Genomic DNA, 26,491 nt, shown 5'->3' on the forward strand with positions numbered 1-26,491 from the left:
GAAAATCAGGCAGGTACTATTAGTGGCCCAAAAGACTGGTTTTCAGGTCTGACCAAACGTGGAGTCTACTCAAACTGCGTGACCTGCTCAGTCAGGTGCAGGAGACCTTGTGGCTGCCCCTGAATGGCTTGCAATGAGCCATGTGGGGCTTTCTAATAGGGTCATTGACACCCTGCAAAATGCTAGAGCAGTGTCCATGCGTTCCCAGTACAGGTATAAGTGGGGCGTCTTTCAGATGTGGTGCTTACCTCTGAGTTTTGACCCCACGACCTGTCCCATGGCAGTTATACTACAGTTTGTGCAGGACCTGTTTGATGAAAGGAAATCCCCCTCTACATTAGATTGATCTGGCAGCAATTTATCTGGCAGCTATTTCAGCTTGCCCTGTCAAAATTGACTCACTTCCTGGCAGAGCAATTTTTGAAAGGAGCTGCCTATGAAGGATATTGTTCCTCGCTGTAGTCGAACGTAGTGCTTGAAGCACTCATAAAGCCTCCATTTAATCCCTTGCATTCAGCCGAGCTGAAATTTTTATCGCTCAAAGCAGCTTTCTTGCTTGCACTCACCGCTAAGTGAGTGAGTGAGACGCAGACATTCTTAATTGCAAAAGTCTGCTTAATTTTTGCAAAAGCCAGGACAAAGGTTCGTACCAATTCGTACCAATTCTACATTTTTGACGAAACCTAATCTCGACATTTCGGTCCATGGAATTGGAGGCTTTCCATCCACCTCCTTTCCAGTCTGACAGGGAGCGACAGCTCCATACGCTCTGCCCTGCGCGGACACTAGCTTATGTTGACAGGACACAAGGTTGGAGGCAGTCTGAACAGTTGTTTGTCTGTTATGGAGCGAAGTCTCATGGTCTCAAGCGCTGTCTAAACAGAGGATATCTAAATGAATAACAGACACAAGCAGGACTGCCTATGAGCGAGCAAACTTGCCCCTTCCTGAAAATCTCTCTCCCCATTCCACAAGGGGCATGGCAACTTTGTATGCTTTATTCCAGGGTGTATCTGTCAAGGGCATTTGCATTGCAGTAGTGTGGGCTAATCCCCATACCTTTACAAGGTTCTGTAGACTGAACGTCATGGATCCACAAAACCCTGGCTTTAGAACTAGAGTATTAAGGGCGGCTTCAGGGTCAGCCCTTACAACATGAAATAGAGATGAGCTTCTCCATTTCAACAAAAATGTAACCATTACGGAATGGGATACAATACCTAAGACGTTACAAGTAAAGGACTTGAAGCACCAGTAGGTGTCCTTAGCATTTAAACACCAGAAGTCCAATTAAGGTATGCGGCTAACTACCCCAGGACTTAAAGTGAAACACAATAAATGTTTTAAAAAGGCAGCATGAGCGACTGCCCTTAACACACTAACTTTTTTTTAAATAAAGAATACAAACCCATTATTAAGGCTGGCTCTCTTTCCCTTTTGGTTGTCAATATTAGAATGGCCAGTCCAGTTGATTTACAGATAGCCATAAAATGTGAAATTCATACATATTATATAATGATGCTAATTACGCATAAAACATACTATTCATATTTATATAATGTGAATACTCAGCCAGTACAACTGGTGGTTCAGATTGAACAAGTGACAATGGTTTCTATCTTTTTCTCTACTACAGCTGCAATGGAATGATTGTTGATACCAGCTTTTGAAATGTACTCACTTTGGGAAAAAATACTGTGTTTCCTGCCTCTGTGATTAGTAAATACTAAGACATTACAATGATAAAATATGCAAATATCTATACAACATTTGATTAATACAAATTAAAGATGCCAAGTTTACCTTTAATTGTAATTTTACAATTTTAATTGTAATTATTTTAAATCTGTTTTTAATTACTATTAAAACACAGGATAGGGGGCTCCCAAGTGGCACATCCAGTAAAGACGCTCTGCGTGAGTGCAGGGTGCGCCCTATAGCCTGGACGTCGCCGTTTCGAGTCTGGGCTATTCCACAGCCAACCGTGGATGGGAGTTCCCAGGAGGCAACGCTCAATTGGCGGGGCGGGGCGGGGCGGGGCGGGGCGGTCAGCCAGGGTGTCCTCGGCTTACCCTGCACCAGCGATCCCTGTAATCTGGCCGGGCGCCTGTGGGCTTGCCTGTTAGCTGCCTGGGAACTGCGTTGTCCTCCTACGCTGTAGCTCCTGGGCGTCTGCATGGTGAATCCGCAGTGTGTAAAGAAGCAGTTGCCTGACGGCACACGCTTTGGAGGACAGTGTGTGTTCGTCTTCACCGCTCCCGAGTCAGCACAGAGGTGGTAGCGGTGAGCCGAGCATAAATAAATAATAATTGGTCATTTAAAAAAAAAAAAGTAATAGTAATAATTGGCAACAGCTAAATTTACATTAAAAAAAAAACACAGGATAAACGTTTACAGAACGTTTGAGAAAGGTTAACCTTAGAACCCCTAGTTACATTAAAGACTTCGTACAGAATGCAAATATATTCCATGAATTTTTTATTTCTTTACAAACTTCAGAAAAATGCATACAAAATGTCAGCAAGACTTCAGACAGTACAGACAATGTGTATCATTGAACAAACAATCATACTGTAGTTAAAATATCAGGACTCAGATTGTTAACAGCCTCAATAAGACATTCGATGCACCACTGGTACTTCATCATTCTTTATGCCTTATTCCTTTCCTCCGTGTAGATGGATCATTAACACAGCATCCACAAGTCCACTTGCCTAAAAATTTAAGAATAAAAAAAAATAAATATACATTTTTGAAATTTGCTATTTATTGGGTGCACTACAATTCGTCCCCTTACTAGGTGGACATATTTTAGACTCATAATACAACATTCATCTGTGTATACAAGTAACAAAGGTATTTTAATATGATTTGTTATTTGTACAGGGTACTAGTACAGCATATTAGAGTGGTGGTTTAATGTATTTCTGGTAATGTATCTCTTCTAGACATTCATAAAACCTGCCCTGAGCAAGCTGGGAAAGCAAGGTCCACTCAGCTTGCACAGGTGCTGATAAGATAACAAATAAAAAAAAAATTCCACTTTGTTAATTTGGCAAAGTTAACTTCACTAAACAATAAACCCCTTATTTTAACAAAACATGTACATTTCTCTCAGGTCTATTATCAAGTATTGAAGTGTTGCATTCATAAATAACCCCCGCTCCAGGTGAACTGCTAAAAACAGTGTAACAACAAGACTAGCTTGCTGGAATGAACGATCAACAATTTCTATATTGTTTCACAGTCCACCATTTTCAAAGTATATGCAACCCCTATTTACCACCCCTCCCTCTAACGTAGGGCTTGAAATCTATGCTGCTAATCAATTTCCAAATAATTGATGTTAAAAGAGTATAATAGCTGGTGAGGTCTAACTGTAATTAAAAGCTAGGGAATGGGCAGCTAAGGGGGAAGGTTTAATAAAAAGCTTCTGTTTGTGCCCCTATCCGAGGCTTAAGCTAGGGGCTACTTGCAGTATGGAGCTGTCAGTTATATCTCCTGTGCTATGTCCTGGTGAATGGATCTGCCTGCCCAGGTTACTTTGCTCTATGTAAATGGAGTGTAGGAAGAAGTTCTCCTTTTTACTGGAGGATGTAGTAAAAGGGACACATTGTCACAGTGATGTATTGTCATGGACCCATATTTATTGACTTTATTACTGTGGCAGAGATAAGGGCCTGCAGGCCAACTCTCCACTACAGTACAGCACTTACTGGCCACCATGCAGCAACAGCAGCTGCAGTTTCAGGGGGTTACCATGAAATGTGGGCTCTCAGCGGCCCACGGGACCCAGTCAGGTGTTGCACAACATGACCCCAAGTGACGATGTGGAGAGCTACCTGAGGGTCTTTAAGCGGACCACAGAGCAGGAGAGCTGGGTGACCATTCTGGCTCCGTTCCTCTAAGGGGAGGCCCAAAAAGCTTACTTTGACCTAGTCACAGAAGCAGCTAGTAACTATCCTAGGCTGAGGGTGACCACAGAGGTCCAAAAACGGAGGTTTTATTAGTGGCGTTACGAGCCTGAGCGTCCCGGCTGCTTACAATTATTTAACCTGCTACACATTGTGAAGACATGGCTAATACAAGGGTCGATTTCTGGGGAGCACACACACCAATTATTAGTGGTGCGTGTACAGCAGAAAATTGGAAAACAACCGCGGGAATGGAATGACTTTCTGCTCTACCTCATGTTCGCCTACCAAGAGGTTCCCCAGGTATCAACCGGGTTTAGCCCGTTGAAGCTTTTGTTCCGGCGGCAGCCCAGGAGGCTTCAGGATGTGCTAGGTAAAACAAGGGAGGCAGAGCCAACCTGAGTGCAAGCGGTTCCCGAGTACGTAACCCTACTGTGGGGTAGGCTAGCGGAGATGGCTGAGCTAGTGTCAAGCAATCTCTAGAAAGTGCAGGGGGCACAACAGCATCAATACAATCAAGAAGCGCACTCGAGAGTTTCAGGTGGGGGACCAGTTCTTGGTGCTCGTCCCGTCGGATTCCCATAAGTTTCTGGCACAATGGCGAGGACCATTAGAAATCATAGAAAAGATCAGGGAGGCGTAAGCCTCCTCAAATATATCATATAAATCTTCTAAAGACCTGGAAAGACAGGGATTGTTTTTTTCTCCCCTCCGGTCAACCCGACCTGGAAGAGAAGGAGGCGAGACCCATGATTGTAGTCACTGGGGCCCTCCTGAGTAAACAGCAGTGGCCGAGCTAGACAGGCTAATACAGGGTAACGGTGTCTTTTCAGACCTTCCAGGGTCCAGCCACCTCGCCCAGTACTGGATTGAGACTGAAAAGGAGTAAAAGTACAGCAGAAGTACATTAGGGTACAGCAAGCTAGAAGGGAAGTCATGTGCAATGAGGTGTGTAAAATGCTGGACTTGGGGGTTAACTGGGGGTCAAGCAGTGAGTGGTGCAGCCTGCTGGTCAAGGTGTCTAAAGCAGATGGTTCAATTTGGTTCTGCATAGATTTCAGGAAACTAAATCTGGTGTCTAAATTCGATGCATATCCCATGCCCAGGGTGGGCAATCACCAATCATTCCAGTAACTGGATTTAACCAAGGGATACTAGCAGGTGCCATTGACCCCAGGCTTCTGCGAAAAGACAGCGTTTACCACCCCGGACAGCTTGTTTGAGATCGTGGTTCTTCCTTTTGGTCTTCACAAGGCAATCACTACATTTCAGAGGTTTATGGATTAGGTGCTGAGACCTTAAACAGCTTACGCCAGAGTGTATTTGGATGATGTTGTCATCTTCAGTGATGACTGGCAGACCCACATAAAAAGGCTTCAGGCAGTGCTGGACTCGATACTTGAAGCGGGGTTGACAGCTAACCTGAAAAAATGTAGGTTAGCTTTCTCCGAAACTCAGTATCTTGGGTACACTATGGGCAGGGTTAACTGAAGCTGCAGGAAAAGAAACTACCCACGTCCAAGAACTCAAAGGCAGGTTTGGGCATTTTTAGGGCTAGCAGGGTATTATAGGAGGGTTATCCCACAGTTCTCCACTCGTGCTACACCCCTCATAGAGCTCACAAAGTCAGAAAAATCAACCCATTGTGTGGTCTGACCAGTGTGAAGCGACGCTACAGGACCTAAAGCAAGCCTTTTCTCTCATTCCAGATTTTTGGAAACAATTTGTCCTACAGACTGATGCTTCAGGTGTCAGCTGGGGTGCAGTTTTAGCACAGGAGGTCAGAGGGGAGGAGCATTTGATTATATACCTAAGTAGGAAGCTCCTTATGTAACTGCTGAGAAAGAATGCCTGGCTATAAGATGGGCCATGTAAAGTCTCAGGTATTACTTACGGGATTGCCATTTCATACTCGTCACAGACGATTCCCCTCTTAGATGGCCAGGCAGACAAAGAAAAATGTGAAAATTTTGCAAACCACTGTATATACAGTGCCCTCCATAAGTAGTGGGACAGTGAAGTCAAAATTGCTATTTTTGCTGTACACTCAAGCAATATGAAAATATGATTAAAAGATGAATATGAGACAAAAGTACAGAATGTCACCTTTCATTTCTGGCTGTTTCAACACACACATGTTTTACCAACTAAGAATAACAGCACTTTCATAGTTCCATCCCCCCATTTTATGTGAGCATAAGTATTGGAACATTTGGCTCACAGGTTCTAATTGATCAGGTGTTTCCTGTTGCATTGACTGTTCACACATAAAAAAAGCTGTGAATGTGTAGTCTCAGTTATATCCTTTGCTTTTGCCTTTGGAGTCTGTGTTTGGTGTCTGCAGGCATAATCCAACAAGACTAGGGAGCTGTCTTTGAAAGAAAAGCAAGCAATTTGGATGCTAAAAGAAAAAAGGAACTCAATTAACCATAGCACAAAAGTTGGGCATAGCCAAATGCAACTGTCTGGAATGTCCTGAAAAAGAAAGAAACCACTGGTGTTTTGAGCAATAGGCAATGACCAGGTCAGCCTAGACAAACAGCAGCAGTTGATGACAGAACAATGACCAGAGCTGTGAAAAAAAAACCCTGAAACAAATGTCAGTGAAATCACCAACAACCTCCAGAATGCTGGGGAGAAACTGTCATAATCTACTGTTCCCAGAAGACTTCTGCAGCAGAATTTGAAAGGCTACACTGCAAGATGCAAACCTCTGGTCAGCACCAAAAACAGAAAGGCCAGATTAGAATTTGCTAAAAAGTACAGAGATGAGCCAGTACAGTTCTGGAACAGAGTTTTATGGACAGATGAGACAAAGATTAACCTTTATCAAAGTGATGGGAAGGCAAAAGTGTGAAGAAAAATTGTAGATGATCCAAAGAATAGCACCTCATCTGTGAAGCATGGTGGAGGTGGTGTCATGGCATGAGCATGCATGGCTGCCTCTGGAATGGGCTCATTCATCTTTATTGATGATGTAACGAATGATGGCAGCAGCAGAAACATCTTGGCTACCAATGTACAAGGAAATGCTATCAGACTCATTGGGCAGCACTTCACAATGCAACAGGACAGTGACCCAAAACACACTGCCAATGCAACCAAGGAGTTCATCAGGGGAAAAAAGTGGAAAATTTTAGTTAAGTCAAGTCAACCTCCTGATTTAAATCCGATTGAACATGCATTCCACTTGCTGAAGAGAAGACTGAAGTCAGAAACTCCCCAAAACAAGTAACAGCTGAAAATGGCTGGAGTAAAGTCTTGGCAAAGCATCTCAAAGGACAATACCAAGAGTTTGGTGATGTCAATGGGTCGCTGCTGTTATTGCATGCAAGGGATTTGCAACTAAATACTAAGTTTTATAATTCTTTTATTTGCTTTAAGTTGAATTGTCCCAATACTTTTGCTCACATAAAATGGCGGGATGGAACTCCAAAAGTTCTGTTATTCTTAGCTGGTAAAACATGTATGTATTGAAATTGCCAGAAATAAAAGGTGCCATTCTGTACTTTTGCCTCATATTCATCTTTTACTCGTAATCTCACATTGCTTAAGTATACAGCAAAAATAGCAATTTTGACTTCACTGTCCCAATAGTTATGGAGGGCACTGAGTGTGTATATATATATATATATATATAAAACCCCATTGAGATATTGTGGCAGGACCTGAAACGAGCAGTTTATGCTCAAAAACACACAAATGTCACTGAGTTGAAGCAGTTCTGCATGAAGGAGTGGGCCAAAATTCTTCCACGGCGCTGTGAGCGACTGATCAATAACTACAGGAAGTGTTTGGTTGCAGTTATTGCTGCTAAAGGTGGTGTAGCCAGTTATTGAGTCTAAGGGGGAGATTACTTTTTCACACGGGGGCATTGGGTGTTGCATAACTTTCTTTAGTAAACAAATGAAATAAGTATCAAAATGTTGTGTTATTTGTTCACTCAGTATCCCTTTTATCTAATATTAGATTTTGGTTGAAGATCTCATAACACTCATATTACTGAATTACAAATGGTACATTGAAATTTCATTCTGTTCGATATTTTATTTTTAAACACTGAAACTCAAAATCAATTATTGTAAGGTGACATTGGTTTTATGTTGGGAGATATTTTTAAGAAAAATAAAAAAACTGAAATATCTTGCTTGCATAAGTATTCAACCCCCACACATTAGTATTTGGTAGAGCCACCTTTTGCTGCAATAACAGCTTTACGTCTTTCGGGGTAAGTATATACCAGCTTTGCACAAAGTGTCGGAGTGATTTTGGCCCATTCTTCTTGGCAGATTTGCTCCAGGTTGTTCACGTTGGTTGGACGATGCTTGTGGACCGCAATTCTCAAATAGTGCCACAGATTCTCAGAGTGATTGAGATCAGGACTTTGACTGGGTCACTGTAGGACATTCACCTTTTTGTTCTTGAGCCACTCCAATGTTGCTTTGGCCTTGTGCTTGGGATCATTGTCCTGCTGAACAGTAAATTTCCTCCCAAGCTTCAGTTTTTTAGCAGACTGAAGCAGATTCTCCTGCAGTATTTAAAAATAAGTGCATGGGAAGACCTTATAAAGATGCTGGAGCAGCCAACTGCTGCACAGCAGGAAGCGAACCGCCTACAGAGAGAGCAATAGGCGACAGCATCAAGAGTCGCAGCTGTCAGAGTTGCCCGAGCCTGAACCAGAGGTGTCTGAGCTGCAGCGGGTGCTGGCGAGAGTCTTGTGGCCGGCACCGAAGCAAGAGGGGAAGCTGACGGAACAAGAGGTACCACCGCCGGCTACAAGAGAAGGGTGAGGAGGTTAGGAGCCCACCTCACCACAGCCCCGACCATCACTCCTGCGATCTAGTCTGGCGCTGCTGTGTATGGTCCCATGCCCCTTGCCTCTGGACATCCTGCCAGTCTGCCAGGACATCCCTGTGCTAGACCTAGATCCCAGGAGTCTGCACCATCGGCCATATTTCTTCCCTTGATTCCCTACTCTGCTCTCCCCAATCACCAAGACGTCACTGAGCTGCTGCCAGACATCGCTGGTGCTCCCCATTCACTGGTTCGCTCCTCCTGGGTGATCGGACATTGCTGCGCTGGTCCCCAGTTGCAGATCTCTGCCGCTGTTGCATCCTCCTGTTTCCCAGCCATCGCACCAGTCAACTCTGACAAACCGGTGGGGTCCCTTGGGGCCGGTTCACAGTCCCTACCTGGCCACGCCGGAAGAGGAACTGACTCTCCCTCAAGTTTGCCCGAGGAAGAGGGTGAAGATGGTTGTGGTTTTTTTTGGGGGGGGGGGGGGGGGGGAGTTACTGTTTGTTACTGTGAATTTATCTCTTTGAATATTTTTTAGCAAAATTTTACTTGTCTCTTCTCGTCACTGACATTTAAATGCTGTTGTAGTTGTGCCTGAACTACAACTTGTCCTTTTTCTCTCAGAAATTAAACAAACAAGTAAAAAAAAATTACAGTGGAACATCGTTTATCCGCGTGCTTATGTCCACGGATGTATGAAATCCGCAGATAAATGAGGTGACATTGCACGTGACAGAAGACAGAAGAATGTTTTAAAATGAGTTTACTTTGACAGTTATTTTGTAAAACTGAATGCATGTTTCGGTATGTTGACACTTAGTACAAAATTAAATAAGACTGAAGATTACCTGTAGGAATAACATTCAGTCCCACACAAAAGGTATGATATCCACGGTCACATTCATCACAGAACATCATCTCCTCTTCATGATGGGGCTGCTGACAAATCATGCATGTCTTACACTCCATGCACTGCCAGGGGTAAGACTTAGTAACAGCTACGAGCTCGACAGTCATATCCAAGCATGATGGGTGACCTGAAATAAAAGTATCTTAGATAGAGACTGAAGTGTCTATGAAGTGGCATTTGTACCAAAACTATTAATCAATTAATTCATCAATTAATTCTGCAATACATAAATCAATTCAATTTGTGCAGCAATTCATAAATTAATTGTGCAATTCATCCATACAAAGGGCTTGACGAGCTTCTGGATGAATCGATTGTTCCATGATTGACCTGATAATTAATGAATTACCATTTCTAGCCAATTGCAGCAGGTACTAAAATTTTAACCAAAGAGAATACATCCTCAAGCAAAATTGCTTCAGGTTGATAACCTTGCAGATTACTACAAAAGGCGTTTCAATCACCTAAACCAACAGCAAAAAAGATGTGGCGCAATTGATTCACCAAGTCGTCCGTCAAGCCTTTTGTATGGATGAATTGATGAATTCATTTAAGAATTGCGGCCAATTAATGTAAGTATTTCTTCACGAATTGGGACGTACTGAACTAAAACAGTCTTGCTATGAAAATGACATGTAGTTGACAAAAATCAGCAACAGAGCGGGGAAATAATTTAAAAGGCTAGAAGAATGCTTGATTTTTTAAATGAAGGCCCTGTGAAAATCACAGATCAAGTATTGTATTTCGAGGAACGTGCATGGAACTATTTTATAAATTATATGTACAGATGATTTATTTATTTATTTTAAAACGGCAAATAGAGAGATAAATGCCCTGACATCATCAAAATCAACGTCAAAGTTAATCAAGTACTTTACAATAGTTTTACGTCAGATGCATGTTCACAATTTAGGTCTTGCAAAACAAATACAATGTGTAACCCATACTGATCTTGGGCATCAGTCGACTCGTCAGTGTGACCACTGACAAGCAACCAGACTAATTTACCAATTCCACAATCTCCTGCTTGTGATACTTGGCAACTTTAGGTAAGTATTCATGTCTCGAATGGGCTGATGAAGGAATCGCTCCACCATTTGCTACACTCAGTCTGAACAATTTACATAACTTTTGGTTGTCCAGTTTTTGAAGAGGGATATTTGCGCAAACAAATGCCTCTCTCAGGTCTCAGGTGTTTCGTGCTTCATGTTTTTCAGTGGTCTTTTGGAATATGGAAGTCACCGTTTTTTGTTTCTTTGCAAGTAAAGCAGTCTGAGTACTGCTCTGGATTTACACCTTTCTCTTTCGATGAATACTTGAATCTAAATGCCTGTCAAAAGACGATTCTCGGTAGTGATCTACAGTAACGTTGCACCACATACAGAAGAGCTTACCTTCATCGTGTTACAAAACTCCTCCTGGATACTGCTTTACGCCAACCTTTTCATGAGACATCCATTTTCTTTTTTTAGTGTGTTGTATTTTAGTGTTTAGTGTGTCATATTTTAATTTCCCATGTAGATTTCATATAGTTACATGACAATCATTACTATGTGCATGGCAAACAGTACACGCAGGGACACAGCAGAGCTGTACAGTTTTGTTAATGTGACCTTTTTTTTTTTAAACAAAATACATAAGAATTATGAAAATGTATTTTTATTTCTTAAGAATATTTTTTTAAAAATCGCGGTATTGGGTTAATTTCACGATTTCCTCGCAGTCCGTGAAATTGCGATTTTACACAGGGCCTTATTTATAATCAATGACGGGTTACCAAGCCATGTTGTTTCTGCAGAGTCACTGGGATCCTGTAACATTAGACTAGACAAACATCTGGGATCAATCAGCTACTTGGAAACAGACAAGTATTCATGTGTTAAATGTACTCTGATTTGTAACTTACCTTATAAACAAGAGTACATTTAATCCTACATTGTGCTGTACTTGCTGCAGTTTTGCAAAGAATTGTACAGTATCAGTGAGCGCATAGGAGTCAGCTGTGTAAGTTTAGAACATGGTATTGCTCTATTAGTTTATTCATTCTTTTTAAACTTAATAATTCTGTTAAACAAAAGTTGCAAGTTTAGAATCACCAACTCATTTTTTTTACTGAGAATCTCACCATTAATATTACATGACCAAAACAAACAGCTATACATTTTTCAATTGATCAATAACTTACCGCTGTTCCTGCACTGAGAGCAGTGAATGAGAGCTTCAGTCTTTCCTGTCTTGTTGGACTCCTTACCCTTCAGACAAATTCCACAAAGAGCATTTGGAATGACCTTAGGCTGGAATAGTAGAACAGGACTATAAAAGTTATGACTAAAGATCCCCGTGCATATTGTGACAATGGGTTCAGCAGGAATACACTACAAACAAAACAGCTGTACCATCATACACAGACTTGTCAACTGCCTTAGTTACTAAATATAAGACATTGTCAGTGCAGAAAGCTTACAAGTCTGACCTTAAGACTGGACTCTAAAATGCCAAGTAATAGGGCCTTTTCACATATATATATATATATATATATATATATATATATATATATATATATATATATATATATATATATATATATATATATATATATATATATGGCAATTAAAAACACCGAATTACAACAAGCTGCTTTATAAGACGTTAGCTGTATACATAGATAAATAGATAGATAGATAATTACAGAAAGATAACTGAAAAACAGCAAACAGCTCTATAGCCAAGGAGATTCAGGATCAAAACGGAATATTCATCAATCACTAGAAATACTTAATGAAGAAGAAAAGTAATTGGTAAAGTTAAAACTCACTATTTCAGTAATTAGCTACAACATTTGGGCTCTCACATTCTTTAGCTAGCACGGTAGAAATAGCTAGGTAAATTGATGTTGTTTTAAGTTTAAAAATTGCACGTTACAGACAGTTTTGAGGTAGAGTTCCAATCCTAAAAGGATGTATTGTCGTCTAAGTTCAGCCCATGAGGAAATAGAGTCTTAAATCTGTGAATCCAGAAGTTTTCACATTTATCTAACATGTTAGGATTGTACACTTCTCAAAACCAGCGCCTTGCTGATACACGCTCATTAACACCAGCAACAGAGCGCGACCTGTCAAACTGAAAGGAGTTCCACAACAAGCAACACAGAACTAGAAAACAATCTCTCTCTCTTGTAGTGCATGAAGATTGTGTGGGTCCTGCAGTGAGTGTGAAATGTGCAAACAGGTCTATATTCTGAACTTATCTTTCTTGCTATGGCCAGTTCGAGAGGCCAACACCCTAACTACCCTCTTTGAAGCTGACCCGTAGACGTGGCGTAAAGATTGCCCCGGAGGAGTTCCGTCCCCTAGAGATGTGCGTGTAAGCAGGGAGAGGTGGAGGGCTATGAGAATATCAAGTCCCAAATAAACAGATAGTGCTATTCCTAACATAGCGAAATTAGTAAATAAGATAGTAGAAAAGGGAATAGCACTAAATGACAGTTTTAGTAGAGTGCTACACCTCACAGTCCTGGCACAAAAGATCACTCTCTCCAATGTATCCCCGTTCCTCATGAACAACAAGCTGCTGGACAGGGAGCTGGCCAGGTAAGGCAGGTCATGTTGGGGATTAAGAAGATCCCGCTAGGTTGTAAGGGTAATGTTTTGGGCAATGTTTTGTTTACAACATATCAAAATATGACTATTAAATGTATCAGTGCCCCAATACTTCAAACTGCCCCATCAAGTCACTGGAGAAATATATAATGAAATGTCAGAAGAATCCACCAGCTTTCTATCTTCACCCACAAACCAGACTAAAACCCACTAATATAAGCGATAAAAATATCTGCTATAAATGCAAGACAGTACGGGAAAATTATTTATTTATTTATTTATTTTTTTAAACACGGTTTGTACATTAACTTTACAGAAAAGCTTATATGCAAGATTGGGCCAGTTTCCAAGCAGGGCTATTTACATGTAAAATGGCGATGCGTGTGCAATTTTGGGGGAATTACTTGTGTAAATAAGGTTTGTGGCCGAAACGGCCATAGAGAGGGATAGGGTAAATCTCATTTACTTATGTAAATGAATGGAAACATGCATTTCACATGAAAATGTAAATTAGCTTGTTTGTCCTTATGTGACACAGTTCTAAATATTGCAAGGGAACAGATCAGTTGTTACTGTGGATTCCAAGACGGCGGTTTTATGGTTAGCAGCACCTTAATGATAATGCCGGCCGCTTTTTTTCTTATTTTTTGATGTGTGTCTGTCCTGTCATGCTGTATTTCTCAAGTGGGTTTACAGTTCTGTATAAAACCACTTACAAACATACCATGAATTGCGGAGTACACTTGTTATAGTACTAAAGCAGCTGTTTGAGAATACCCTTGCTGTAAAAACTACGCTAAAGTTGATTGTGTTTATTTGCGTGCATCATTAACATTTAAGACAACAGTAAATCCAACACAACTTAAAAGAAAGGAGAGAATCTCTGACAGCTCGAGCCTCCTCAGATCACTGCTGTCCAATTGAAACTGACGGCTGAGGTCACCTTCCCTGTCTGTCTCACAGGCAGCCACTGATTCTTGAACACCTCATGTTGTTGTTGACAAGAGTTCGTGCAGGATACTGCAGGCAGAGGCAATTTTGGGAACAATCTCATGCATTTCATCAGTATCGGCCACCTCCTTTTCAAGTGCCCACTACCCATATTTGCCCAAGTGCGGTGTTGAATGCTTCCTCAGCAGACAGGTAGGGTTTCATAAGCCAGGGAAGTAGTATACGCAGCATCACCTGATCCCATATGTGCTGTATTGCCTGAATGAAAGGGAAATATTTATAATGTCTCCACTGGTTTTCAGCCATGATGATCTGCAATACCTGTTGGTCAGTTTCATTTTATACCTCTGAGTTCATTTTTAATTAATGAGTCGTAAGATAAATTAGTTGAAACAGTATTCAGAAGTAGATGTCGGGTAAAAAGCCATGTTTTCTCGAGTAAAATAAACTGAGCTAATGGAAACCTGAAAAAGCATTTTGCATGAGACATTTTTCTTGAGCAAATGTCTCCAGCTAAAAAAAAAAAAAAAAAACGCATGGAAAGTCCACCACTGTTATAATGGAGGACTATATTTAGTAGAATGTGCTTATGTGGAAGTATACATACAAATAAATGAAAATGATCATTAATTGTGCTGTAAGATTGAAGTACAAAAGCCCTTTTAACCTGACTTTCAAATATAATTGTTTTGATCTATTTTACTTGCTTATTTTTTATAATTGTGTGTTTTATCTATTATTCTTATTGCTGTTTCTTAAGCCATTTTTATTTTATTGCTGTTCTTTACTGATATTGTTATTATTATAATTATGAATTGTTATTTTTCGATACAGCAGATTCTGTTTTAACCGACATGTAAAGCACTTTGAGATAATGTGGCATGAAAGGCGCTACAATACATAAATAAAACTGAATTGAATAATAATACATATTGGGCACTACAAGTAAATACAAATAACTAACAAACAAACAAACAAAAATACATACATGGCACGACAGGGGACTCACAAGAACCTAACCAGGTAACGTCAACTAGCTAAAGCAACAGACGCAACTAGCCTGTGGACAACTGGGAGTCAGCAGCATTAGGCTCTCATGAGCTTTAGAGAATGCGAGTGATTCAGAAATAACTTGACAAATGGGATGCAACACATTCATTAATGGCTAAAGACAGACGTTTAAGATATAGTTCATAATGCATAACATGGACCCAACTGTCCTCAGGGGCGTAGCTAGGAATATATTTTTACTGAGGCAAATATTTAATTTTTGTCTAAAGAAAAAAAAAACCTGCATATCCTGTTCATGAAGCTTGGAGACTATTAATGCAAACTGTAAAGCAATATAATTTGCTAATTCTTTTTACCCACTGACCCACCTTGGATGATGTTTGAAATTTCATGACACTTTTTAAAAACAAATCTCCCAGCAAAAACAACACCAACCTAAAATTACCCTATTCACACTGTTAGAAATATGTCATATTAAAAGGACAAAAAGAATAGAACTTAGAAATATGAATAAGTAGATGGGTTCATACCTTCATTGAGACATGCGTTTAGTTCACTGCTACTGAAGTTAATGCTGAGACTGGTAACACTGATGCTACAACTGGAACTGGTAAGACTGGTGCTGCCACTGCTGGGACTGGTGCTGCTACTGCTGGAACTGGCAAGACTGGTGGTGCCACTGCTGGGACTGGTAAGACTGGTGCTGACACTGCTGAACTGGTAAGACTGGTGCCGACACTGCCGAACTTGTAAGGCTGATGCTGACACTGCTGACACTGATGCTTATACTGCTGGGACTGGTAAGACTGGTGTTGACACTGCTGAACTGGTAAGACTGTTGCCGACACTGTTGAACTGGTAAGACTGGTGCTGGTGCTTATACTGCTGGGACTGGTGCTGACACTGCTGAACTGGTAAGACAGGTGCCGACACAGCTGGAACTGGTAAGACTAGTGCTTATACTGCTGGGACTGGAAAGACTGGTGATGACACTGCTGGAACTGGTGATACTGGTGCTGACACTGCTGAACTGGTAAGACTGGTCCAAGTAACTCCCTTGTCCAGTGACTTTTAAATTACCATGTAATGAAAAGCCGATTTTACTTTTAAGTTTCCAGGACCCTGTCACAGACAAAAGTATTGGCACCCTACCATTAATATAAGATCATTCAAGAAAACACTTAAATACAAGCATTTAGTGAACACTAATTAATATGACAAAGACCAAAATGCATTTTTTTGTAGTTTGACAAAACAATCTTTGTAAAAAAAGCATAAATAAATAAATAAAATAACTTAAGTCATTTCAAATATTGGTACATGACAAAACTATTGGCCCTGCACATTAGAAGTCTGTAAAAATGGACTAGGAGCTAACTATAGAAAAAAAAAATCTATATCAATTGATTGAAAACTACTACACAGTAATTAAACCAGAAGGGTGGTAATTATGTCAAACATCTGTTAAAAAACATTTTGGCAACAAAGCAGATGATAGTCAAAACAAAGGAGTTTACATTTATGAAAAGCACTGATAGCAAACTACAAACAAATGGCTACAGAACAGAATCAAAGAAATATGGAAAATCAAAATGCACAAACACAGTAATAATCAATAAGTACCACAAAACAAATTCAACTGAAACACCTGAAAGAAGTGGACATCCAAAGAATATAATGGGTACAGCAGTTAGAAGAGTCCGAACAGCTACAAAAAAAATCCAAGATTAAAAGCCAAGGACTTTGTCATGAAGGAACACCTTAAATTAAGTTTATTTGTTACTAGAAATTGTGTATTTTGCTTTTAGTGATATAAAATATTGGTTAAAGTTTACTAAACGCTTGTCCTTAATCTGTTACCAGAATCACTGTTGAGCCCTCTTGAGGTGTCCTGGGCTAGTCAATGAAACAGAGGATGGAAGGTGCCCACTTGAAGACCCCAGAGATGTACCCTACTTAGCTCAATCCAGACGGTTGTCATGCTGATGCGCTGGGGAGACCACACTGCCTTGAACCCCGGAGTCAGCATCGCAGCTGTTGTGTGTGCTGATGCGATGGGGAAGCAAAATGAGCTGATCCTTGGAGCCAGCATTACACTTCACAATCAACACCAGACAGAAGAATATCTACATCACCAGATGGAAAACAACGCAAATGGATGGAGATGCAGATGGATCACATTAGTTTACTGCAAAGCTACATCTTAGATGGTGCTTATCTTGGCAAGAGCCGAGTTCAAATCAGCATGAAGTTCAACATCTACTCTCATGTAATGGAAATCATGAAGATCTGGATACATCCAGTGACTGCTGTGAATAGTGCAGCTGGCAACAAGGGAAAGACCTTGTGACAGCATGGAGAGACAGCAGACAGGAGGAAAGAGACCCCATTGGGGCTGGAAAGGGTTAGCTACCCGGTCGGCAGTATCCAGCTCTTTGTTTTCAAAGGTAAACAGGATGCTGGAGACACCCGCCCAAGGCTTCTAAGAAACTAAAGAGAAAAATACCCCTACAGTCTGCGAGAGCGAGGGCGGAAGATGACTCAACGTTGGATAACACGGTTAACGACTTAGGAAAGGAAACGGATATGAGAATGGAGAGTACTTCACAAAAGACTAGTTCAAGATCTGCTGTTAGCAAAGACATGGAACTCCAGGTTTGTGTCTGCAACTGGAGCAAGGCGACAATGGTCAGGGGTTTGAAGATTCATCAAGGGAGAATTAAATGCTTGAGGGAGAAGGGACAAGGGCCTCGCATTGATCAGTACTTCTTACGAAGTCAGTCGAATGAAATCCAGCGACAGTTCGCAGGATATCAGCACCCCTGTCATAGACGTGAGGAGGACTTGCGTGGATAAAACTAGTGATGAACCTAATGATCCTTACGAACCCATCAGACGAACCAGCATAAGAGAGAAAAGAACCTCAACGGGCACAAGCCTGGAGTTAAATGGCCAAGAGCTTGTGTGAAAACTGCGTGGAACACAGTAAACACGGATCTCTGTTTTACTTTGGAAAAGTTAAATGGAACAGTTGAAAAGCAGCTGGATAAATTTGGGGACATCATTTACGCATATGGAAGCGAAGGTTTGAATTGAAAAAAGGAAGGAAAAAGTACAAACTATTCCTAGAAAATCTAGACCGCAGCATTACATTGAACGCTTAGAGAAATGAGGCAGTTGAGGAATCAATGGAGAAAAGCAGAAAAAAGTCAGGAGGGACTCCATCTGTTACAAAGGGTCATAAAAGATAAGCTTGCAACATTGCGCAGAGCTGAGCGCCTACGGAAACGCTACAAAAAGAAAGAGTGTGTGAGAACTACCTTTTATAAAGATCCATTCAAATTTGTAAAGATGATATTCACCAGTGAGAAAAACGGCACACTAAAATCATCTGGAGCTGGAGAGATATTTGGAGATATTTGGAGGAAACACATACAGATTCAAAAAGAAAGGAGCCTATGTCAATTCCTTCAGACATCCCACCCAAATACCAAATGGAGGACTGTGCACCTAAGTGGAAAGAGTAGAGCAAGCTGTGAAAAAAGCAAGGGTGTCGTCATCTCCAGGGCCTAATGGAGTTCCATACAGAGTGTACAAGAGTGCTTCTAGAGTTCTACGAATCCTGTGGAAATTGATGAAAATGGCAGGGAAAAACAGGTTGTACCAAGAGCACAGCGTCATGTAGGTGGAATCTTAATACCAAAAGAAAAGGATTCTACAAGCATTGGTCAGATATTCTTCAGCATTATTGCACAGAGATTGTCAACCTACCTATTAAAGAACTGCTTCATTGACACTTCTGTACAAAAAGCAGGCATTCCAGGTTTCCCAGGATGCTTAGAACACATCAGCGTAATCTGGCAACAAATTCAATCAGCAAAAAAGGAGAGGAAGGAGCTCCATGTGACATTCCTGGATTTGGCTAACGCATATGGTTCAGCGCCACATGAACTTATTCGGGCAGCATTTGATTTTTTCAGCGTACCAATGACAATAACAAATTTAGTGAAAGCCTGCTTTGGAGATTTGCAATTTAGTTTTTCAACTTCAGAATTCAGCACCATTTCTCAACTGGCTTTTACCATGGCAATGGAAGTAATTATTAGGGCAACAAAAAGGGTAGTGGGAGGAGAACGCTTGGCTTCTGGAATGCGACTACCACCAATTCGAGCATACATGGATGACATGACAACAATGACAACAACCGTAGCCTGCACTAATCGGTTATTGGGCAAATTAACCAATAACATTGAATGGCACTTAATAACAATTCAAGCCCACTAAATCAAGGAGTATCTCTATAATTAAAGTCAAAGTAGTAGATAAAAGGTTCTACATTAATGGTGAGGCAATAGCAACAGTGTACGAGAAGCCAGTGAAAAGTCTAGGGAGATGGTACGATGGGGATCTAAAGGACACAGTTCGCGTGGGAGAAGTTAGACAACAAGCAGTAGAAAGTTTGAAGAGCACAGACAGCAGCGCTTTACCAGGCAAACTGAAACTCTGGTGCTTTCAGTTTGGTCTACTGCCAAGACCGCTGTGGCCACTGACTGTACAAGGTTTCCTTGACAACAGTTGAGAAGCTGGAAGCTTTAATCAGTTCATATGTCAGGAAATGGTTGGGAGTTCCAAGCTGCCTCAGCAGAGTGGGACTTTATAGTAAAGGAATACTGCAGCTACCAATCTCTGCTCTAACCGAGGAGTTTAAGTGCGCCAAAGTCCGACTGGAAATGACATTGGTAGATTCACGCGACAAATGTGTAAGGGAGGCAGCACCTGTATTGAAAACTGTAAGAAAATGGACAGCAAAGAAAGCTGTGGAAGATGCTAAGGCTGCCCTTCGAACTGGAGATATTATGGGGCAAGTTCAGCATTGAAAAGGAGGTTTTGGTCTCAGTTCAGCTCCTCCTACATGGCACAAGGCAACCCCAGCTCAACGTAGGAAGCTGGTAGTCAGTAAGGTGCAAAAGCACGAGGAGAGTATCAGGTGTGTAAAGGCCATTTCCCAGGGCAAGCTGGGAGAATGGATGAGACGGGAGAGTGTGGAACAACGCAAGATCGGCTGGCAAGACCTGTGGACAAGGTAACAGAGCAGCATCAGTTTCCTCATCAGATCAGCATATGATGTTCTCCCATCACCACCAGTTCCTTCAAAGCATTACACACAAAAGACAATATTCCTCCATCCAGGACAGCAACCACCAAGAAAAGGTGTTAAAACCAAGCCTTGCCCAGGACAACTGGAAGCTGCTAGAGACTGGAAGATGCTGGCAGATGTTGGTCAACGGCTTATTTTTCCACCTGAGATTGCCACCACTAACTTTCGACCAGACATTGTCTTGTGGTCTGGATCAGCACGCCTTGTTCATCTGGTAGAGTTAACAGTGCCATGGGAAGATGCTGTGGATGAGGCGTATGAGAGGAAGAAACTTCAGTTTGCTCAACTAGCTGCTGAAGCGGAACAGCGAGGATGGAGAGTCCGAGTTTACCCAGTGGAGGTGGGTTGTCGAGGATTTGTGGCACACTCTACAACCCGGTTTCTCAGAGACGTTGGGTTCAGTGGCCAAGAGTTGCGTCATACAGTGAAGAACTTATCTGAAGAAGCAGAAAGGAGCAGCAACTGGCTGTGGTTGAGACGGAAAGATTCTGGATGGGGATCTCAAGCACAAAAGAAAGAAAGCAACGCTGATGTACAGGTAAGTAAGCTGGGCTGAGCTAGGTGGGGGATGGAAGGGGATGATGCTGGGACGCCAGAATCACTGTTGAGCCCTCTTGAGGTGTCGTGGGCTAGTCAACGAAACACTGAGGATGGAAGGTGCCCACTTGAAGACCCCAGAGATGTACCCTACTTAGCTCAATCCAGACGGTTGTCATGCTGATGCGCTGAGGAGACCGCACTGGGTTGATCCCCAGAGCCAGCATCACAGCCATTGTGTGTGCTGATGCGCTGGGGAGGCAAAATGAGCTGATCCCTGGAGCCAGCATTACACTTCAGCAATCAACACCAGACAAAAGAATATCTACATTATCAGATGGAAAACAACGCAAATGGATGGAGATGCAGATGGATCACATTAGTTTACTGAAAAGCTAAGCCTTGTTGGTGCTTATCTTGGCGACAGCCAAGTTCAAATCAGCATGAAGTTCAACATCTACTCTCATATAATGGAAATCCTTGAATTACCGTATAGCGTAATAAGCGTAGAGAGCCAAAACTGTGATTGTACACCCTGCTTCCCCAAACATATTCAAAAGTTATTAACTGTCTTTTGCTGCTTAATTAATAGTCACTACTATGTTAATGACCCCCTGATCCCTGTGAATTTCATGTATTAACCCAAATCTGTTATCAGTATACAGTATACTATACAACACACTCGGCTATATTCAAGAGCAATTCTTGACTTTGTATGCAGACTAACACAAATAAAGAATTATTTACTGACCTGGCAGTATCATCAGGGAAGTCAGTGCTCCCATTCTACAGGAAACATAATATAAGAAAATAATACACATCTGTTTAGGCTATATGCAGGGATGGGGTTTTCATTTTCTAATATACTTTTTTATACACTGGATTTTGCTGTGCTGTCTATTGACTGCCATTTGTAGATCAGGTACTATATTTGTCCCAATCCATATGTTATAATTTAAATAATGTATTTGTCATGCATAAAGCCTTTTGTTTATTTATACCAATTTTTGAATTACTTATCTTTGCACAGGATCACTCAAGTTTTTGGTCCTTTGTTTTCCTAATATATTATTGCCTAATATCAACAATGCCTTACATGGTTGGTGCTATATTTGTATGTTACCACTTACTTTGAAAGTTTATTGTTGTATTCATTAACTATAACACTACCAGTATATTCTACTCATGGCAATAAATACATCTACCAGTTTGCAGGAATACATTTACCTGCAGATATGATTATTTGATGGACAATTATCACCAAAAGTCAAGGAGACATTGAACTAATGAGGTAACTCCCACATTTATGTCAACCTTCAATTAAATGTCCGTTACCGATAGTAATCAAGCCAGGTAAATTTAAAAACATGTCTTTACATTCTGTGCTTTAGAAATTAATTCTTCCTCAACCTCCACCTAATTTTTGGCCTTGCCATGGGGTTAACATTGAAACTGCCTCCCTGCCTATGTATCAGCACTAGCTACGAGATAGTACCAAGTAGGGATGTAAAAGGTTAAACAGTTAACCGATAAATAAATGCTACCGTTTATATAAAACAGTTAACATATAACACAAACTGGTCAAATGTGTCTGGAATTTTGTGTTTTAAAAATAAACATCCAACAAAACGTGCTCTTTATGCACTGCCTCTGAACTCTGCAAGTCCTCTACCTGTAACTTTTTTTTTTTTTTTTTTTTTTTTTTTTTTTTTTTTATTTAGCAACGCATGACGTTGAGTTAGGCATGATCAGTCGACTGAAAACATCTATCAAACTAGTCTCAAGCTGTCGATTTCCGGTGTTCGTACGCGGAGCACAGCAGCTGGCATCAAAATAGAAAAGGGAGTAGTGTAAAGATGTAAATGAAGCTATGTGTTGAACACCTGCAAAATAAAAATAAAAACATTTAGTTTAAGAAGCAGGTACGTTAATTATTATTAAGTATTATTATTATTGCCACTTTTTGCTCAATTCTAATCCCAATTTTTACTCTGTTGTACTCCCAAATGAGTCCCTCACCCTACCTACCTTTGTCTGAAAGTTCTGAATTGCTTACCTTGCAACCAACTTGCCAATTCAGTCTGTGATTTTTGTTGTGAAGCGAGTTCAAAAAGTTACTTTATAAATATCAAACAATTGACAGTTTTCTGAAAAAAAGTGTTGGAACGGGAGCAATAAAGGGGAATCGAGTGGCACTGCAGCAATTGAAGGGCAAACAATGACCCGATCAGAAGTAAAAACAAAACAAAGAACCCGATGAGCTTGTGCTAAGTGGCTTGCTTTGCATGGTTTCCTGGCAAATATTTTTGATCACTTCGATATTCTTAACACATCACTCCAAGGACGAGATACATCTATCTTTTCTCACAAACTAATGTTTTTGGAAAACTGAATCAGAAAACTGATTTTCTTAAAAACGTCACTTTTCTGTGTTTACATGATTAACGATAGAAAATCCACTAAGAATTCAAATGTATACATGGATTGAAGTTTTTGGAAAACGCAGGATATTTTCACATGCAAAGTACTGTAGTAGCCTAAGAACGATTTGAAGACCAGACATTTCTGTGACAGATAGGAGACCAATCCATCAATTCAAGTGCTTTTCGAAGTGTCAGGTCTTAAATTCAAAGATTACTATCCTACACCTCTATTCAGATTCCCCACAATGTGCAATCAGTCTTTCCAACAGCTCATCCTGTTCTATATTACCAGTTTCTTTTGCAGACATTACTTTAAATTCTCACGTCATTTTAAAGCTGGAAAACATTTGCTGCTTAATGCTTAAGTATGGGCAATTAACAAATACATACAGACTTGAACAAATGTATTACTTTATCCCTAACTAGACAAATGGATGCATGCAGACTGACTACAGATTATTATTTTCTCTGTTTTCTACAACCACGTGCAAGAGAAAAGGGTCAAAGTGTGCACATGCACAGTGTGCTATTTCAATAGGTTTTCCTGAAAGTGTGTTTACATGATATACATTTTGTTAGTTTTTGGAATTTAATCGGAAATTTCTAGGTGCTGTTTTCCGAAAACTGACTTTTGGAATATATATACATTTTTCAAAAACCGTATTTACATGACTTTTGATATCGGAACTAGTTTTCCGAAAACTTAGTTTTATGCTCATGTAAATGCACTGACTGACAAAATCGAAAGCTGGATCAAGAAGCTGTCCTTGTGGTACGGTTGTGTAAACCGTGGCAGCCGAGATGTATTTGTAATTTAAACTTTTTTTTTCTTTTGACTGTAAAAAAAAATATTGCTTAGTCATTTTTCTTGCTAGAACTAGGGGTCACAGTGCAGCGAGGTTTGAGAACCGCTGCTCTATGATAACAAATGACATTTTCATTCATCGCTGAGTACAATGTTTTTTTTTTTTTTCTTTAAACCAAGATGTTTTAGTTCAGTAGTTCAGTGAGCAGTTTGTTAAAGTTGCAGTTTATCATTTCAAGCAACAAAAAATTGTTTCTGTCTTTACGTACTTGCTTTTAAAATTGATTCATAGCATTAATTCATAACAATCTTAAAATGAATTGTGATTGCTACGTTAAGTTTATCGGACGGTAACGTCTTTTTTATTTTATATGAAACCAGTGAAAAGGTGTACCAGTACACATATCGTCAATGTGATGTAATTGTGATGCAATGAAAGAGGATTTGTGCTCTAAGCTGCCTCTTTTAATGTTTGGTAAACAAATGTCAATGCATGACAAAGACTAAATGTATGTGGAAAGGGTATTTATTTAAAGGGTTTTTAGTGTGATAGCGTAACTACGGTTAAACGGTTAATTGATAGAAATCAAATAGTTTCAACAGATTTTTTATTAAATGACATTTAGTACCAAGTGGTTTAAGCTTGAAACCACAAGGTAAGGAAATGTCATACCACTCATAACTCGGCTGCATCCAGGTTAGGCTGTTAGCAAAGATACCGAGATGTGACGGGCAGGGTAGCATTCAATTATAAGGGAATCAGTGATAATGGCAGCGGTAATAAAATGAATTTAAAAACCTTACCAATAACATCTTTAATAAGGAGAAGTTCCAGTAAACAATGATAAGGGGAGCAGTGAAACATTTTCAAATATTTATCAACACAAATGAAAAGTTCAACTAAGCAATAATGACCAGATATTGGTATCAAGGGTGTAAATAACCTTAATACAATATTGCAGTGTTTCCTAACCTTTTCTGAGCAGCACCACACCCGATACAGTAACTTTTATTATGGACACCAAACATATATTTTATGAAAACTTACCATTCATTTGAAACCTGTGCCTCCATGTGTGAGCACAGTCTCTTGATCCAGGTTGGAACAGTCGCCAAGGCAACTCTTATGTCCTGCTCCACTGACAGTAGGTGCTCCATTCTGTTGTTCTTTATATAGCCAGTTAATGTGGAAATGCCCAACTCACACAAGCAGGTTGTGGGAAAAGGCAACATAATTGAGATAGCACAGCCTGCAATAGCTGGATATTCTTTCACCACAACCAGCCGAAATGTGTCCAAAGGCATCTTGGCAAACTACATTTTTAATTCCTATGTTTATGTTCATAAAACAGGTTTCCGAAGTGACGACAGATTCTTGCACGACCTGTTAATGCAAACCACAGCTGAATGCGTATCGCCAAGCCGACGAGGACGCTTTATGCCTGTTGACGGGGTGCAATGGTTACTGGCATTACAGTCATCTCTGTGTATAGGAAAACCTCCTTGAGAGAACACTTCACCTAAGGGAACACCCTTGCGGTGAATCAGATTTTTCCCATTGTAAATGCTCTGGCTAAAGGAATAGGGACTTTGCTTAAAATACCTTCTTGGCATTTATAGTGATTCATTCACAACGTATACAGTACAGTTTTGTAAACTGATAACTCATCATCATTACCAAACTTAAATTAAAATGGTTTACTCAGTCTTTTCAAAAGTGCCTTTTCATCACGAGAATGTCTTGAGGCAAACTGATTGGTTTATTAAATCTTTCCAGAACTGTTGTCATATCACTGACTTGTTTCTGTATTCTGATTTTCACGAGTGCACCTCATCGCTACAAAATGGCAGGTAAACAAACAGCAAAACGCACTGCTGTTTCTCTTGCTATAAAAAGTTGGTAATTGTTTAAACTCTTGAGAAAAATCTGAATCAAACACAAGCCTCAGAGGAATTAGTTGTTTCCCGTTCTGGTGAGTTTCCTTACTACTCTGTTAAATAAATGTAAATTGCCACTGCGTTTTTTAACGTAAGGATGGGTGCTGCGTTAATTTAGTTTGACAGTTTATTATCGTTACATTGTCGGGTACTTCATTATTACAGTTTATTAACATAGACTTGCCTACTGCTTTTCTTTTACTTATTCAGTTAAGTTCATATGTTGATCAACATGCGTCACGACAAGTAATACATATTTATTTATTTGATTGATATTGTGTCTGGTGGATACCTCTGTCTTGGAGAACACTTCGACTATGAGAACACTTCGCTTGCTTCCCATGTGTGTCTTAGCCAGAGACCACTGTATTATCATTATGTTATACATATTTTTTATTTTAATTTAGTGTACCCAATTATTTTACCCCCGATATTCTCCCCACTTGCA

General features: G+C 40.4%; 1 protein-coding gene across 1 annotated transcript in view; it reads right to left on the reverse strand.

The window, feature by feature from the left end:
- Nucleotides 1-2,480: 2,480 nt before the first annotated feature.
- phf10 (PHD finger protein 10) overlaps nt 2,481-26,491 on the reverse strand; it is a 107,183-nt gene continuing 83,172 nt past the window's right edge. Inside the window, exons 10-12 of the mRNA XM_041250722.1 lie at nt 11,807-11,915; nt 9,560-9,748; nt 2,481-2,714 (exon numbers count right to left, since the gene is read on the reverse strand). Coding sequence (XP_041106656.1) covers nt 2,644-2,714; nt 9,560-9,748; nt 11,807-11,915 — 369 coding nt within the window. The 3' untranslated portion in view covers nt 2,481-2,643. The remainder of the gene's footprint in view (nt 2,715-9,559; nt 9,749-11,806; nt 11,916-26,491) is intronic.

This window comes from Polyodon spathula, chromosome 5 (genome assembly GCF_017654505.1).
Source record: "Polyodon spathula isolate WHYD16114869_AA chromosome 5, ASM1765450v1, whole genome shotgun sequence".
Lineage (NCBI taxonomy): Eukaryota > Metazoa > Chordata > Actinopteri > Acipenseriformes > Polyodontidae > Polyodon > Polyodon spathula.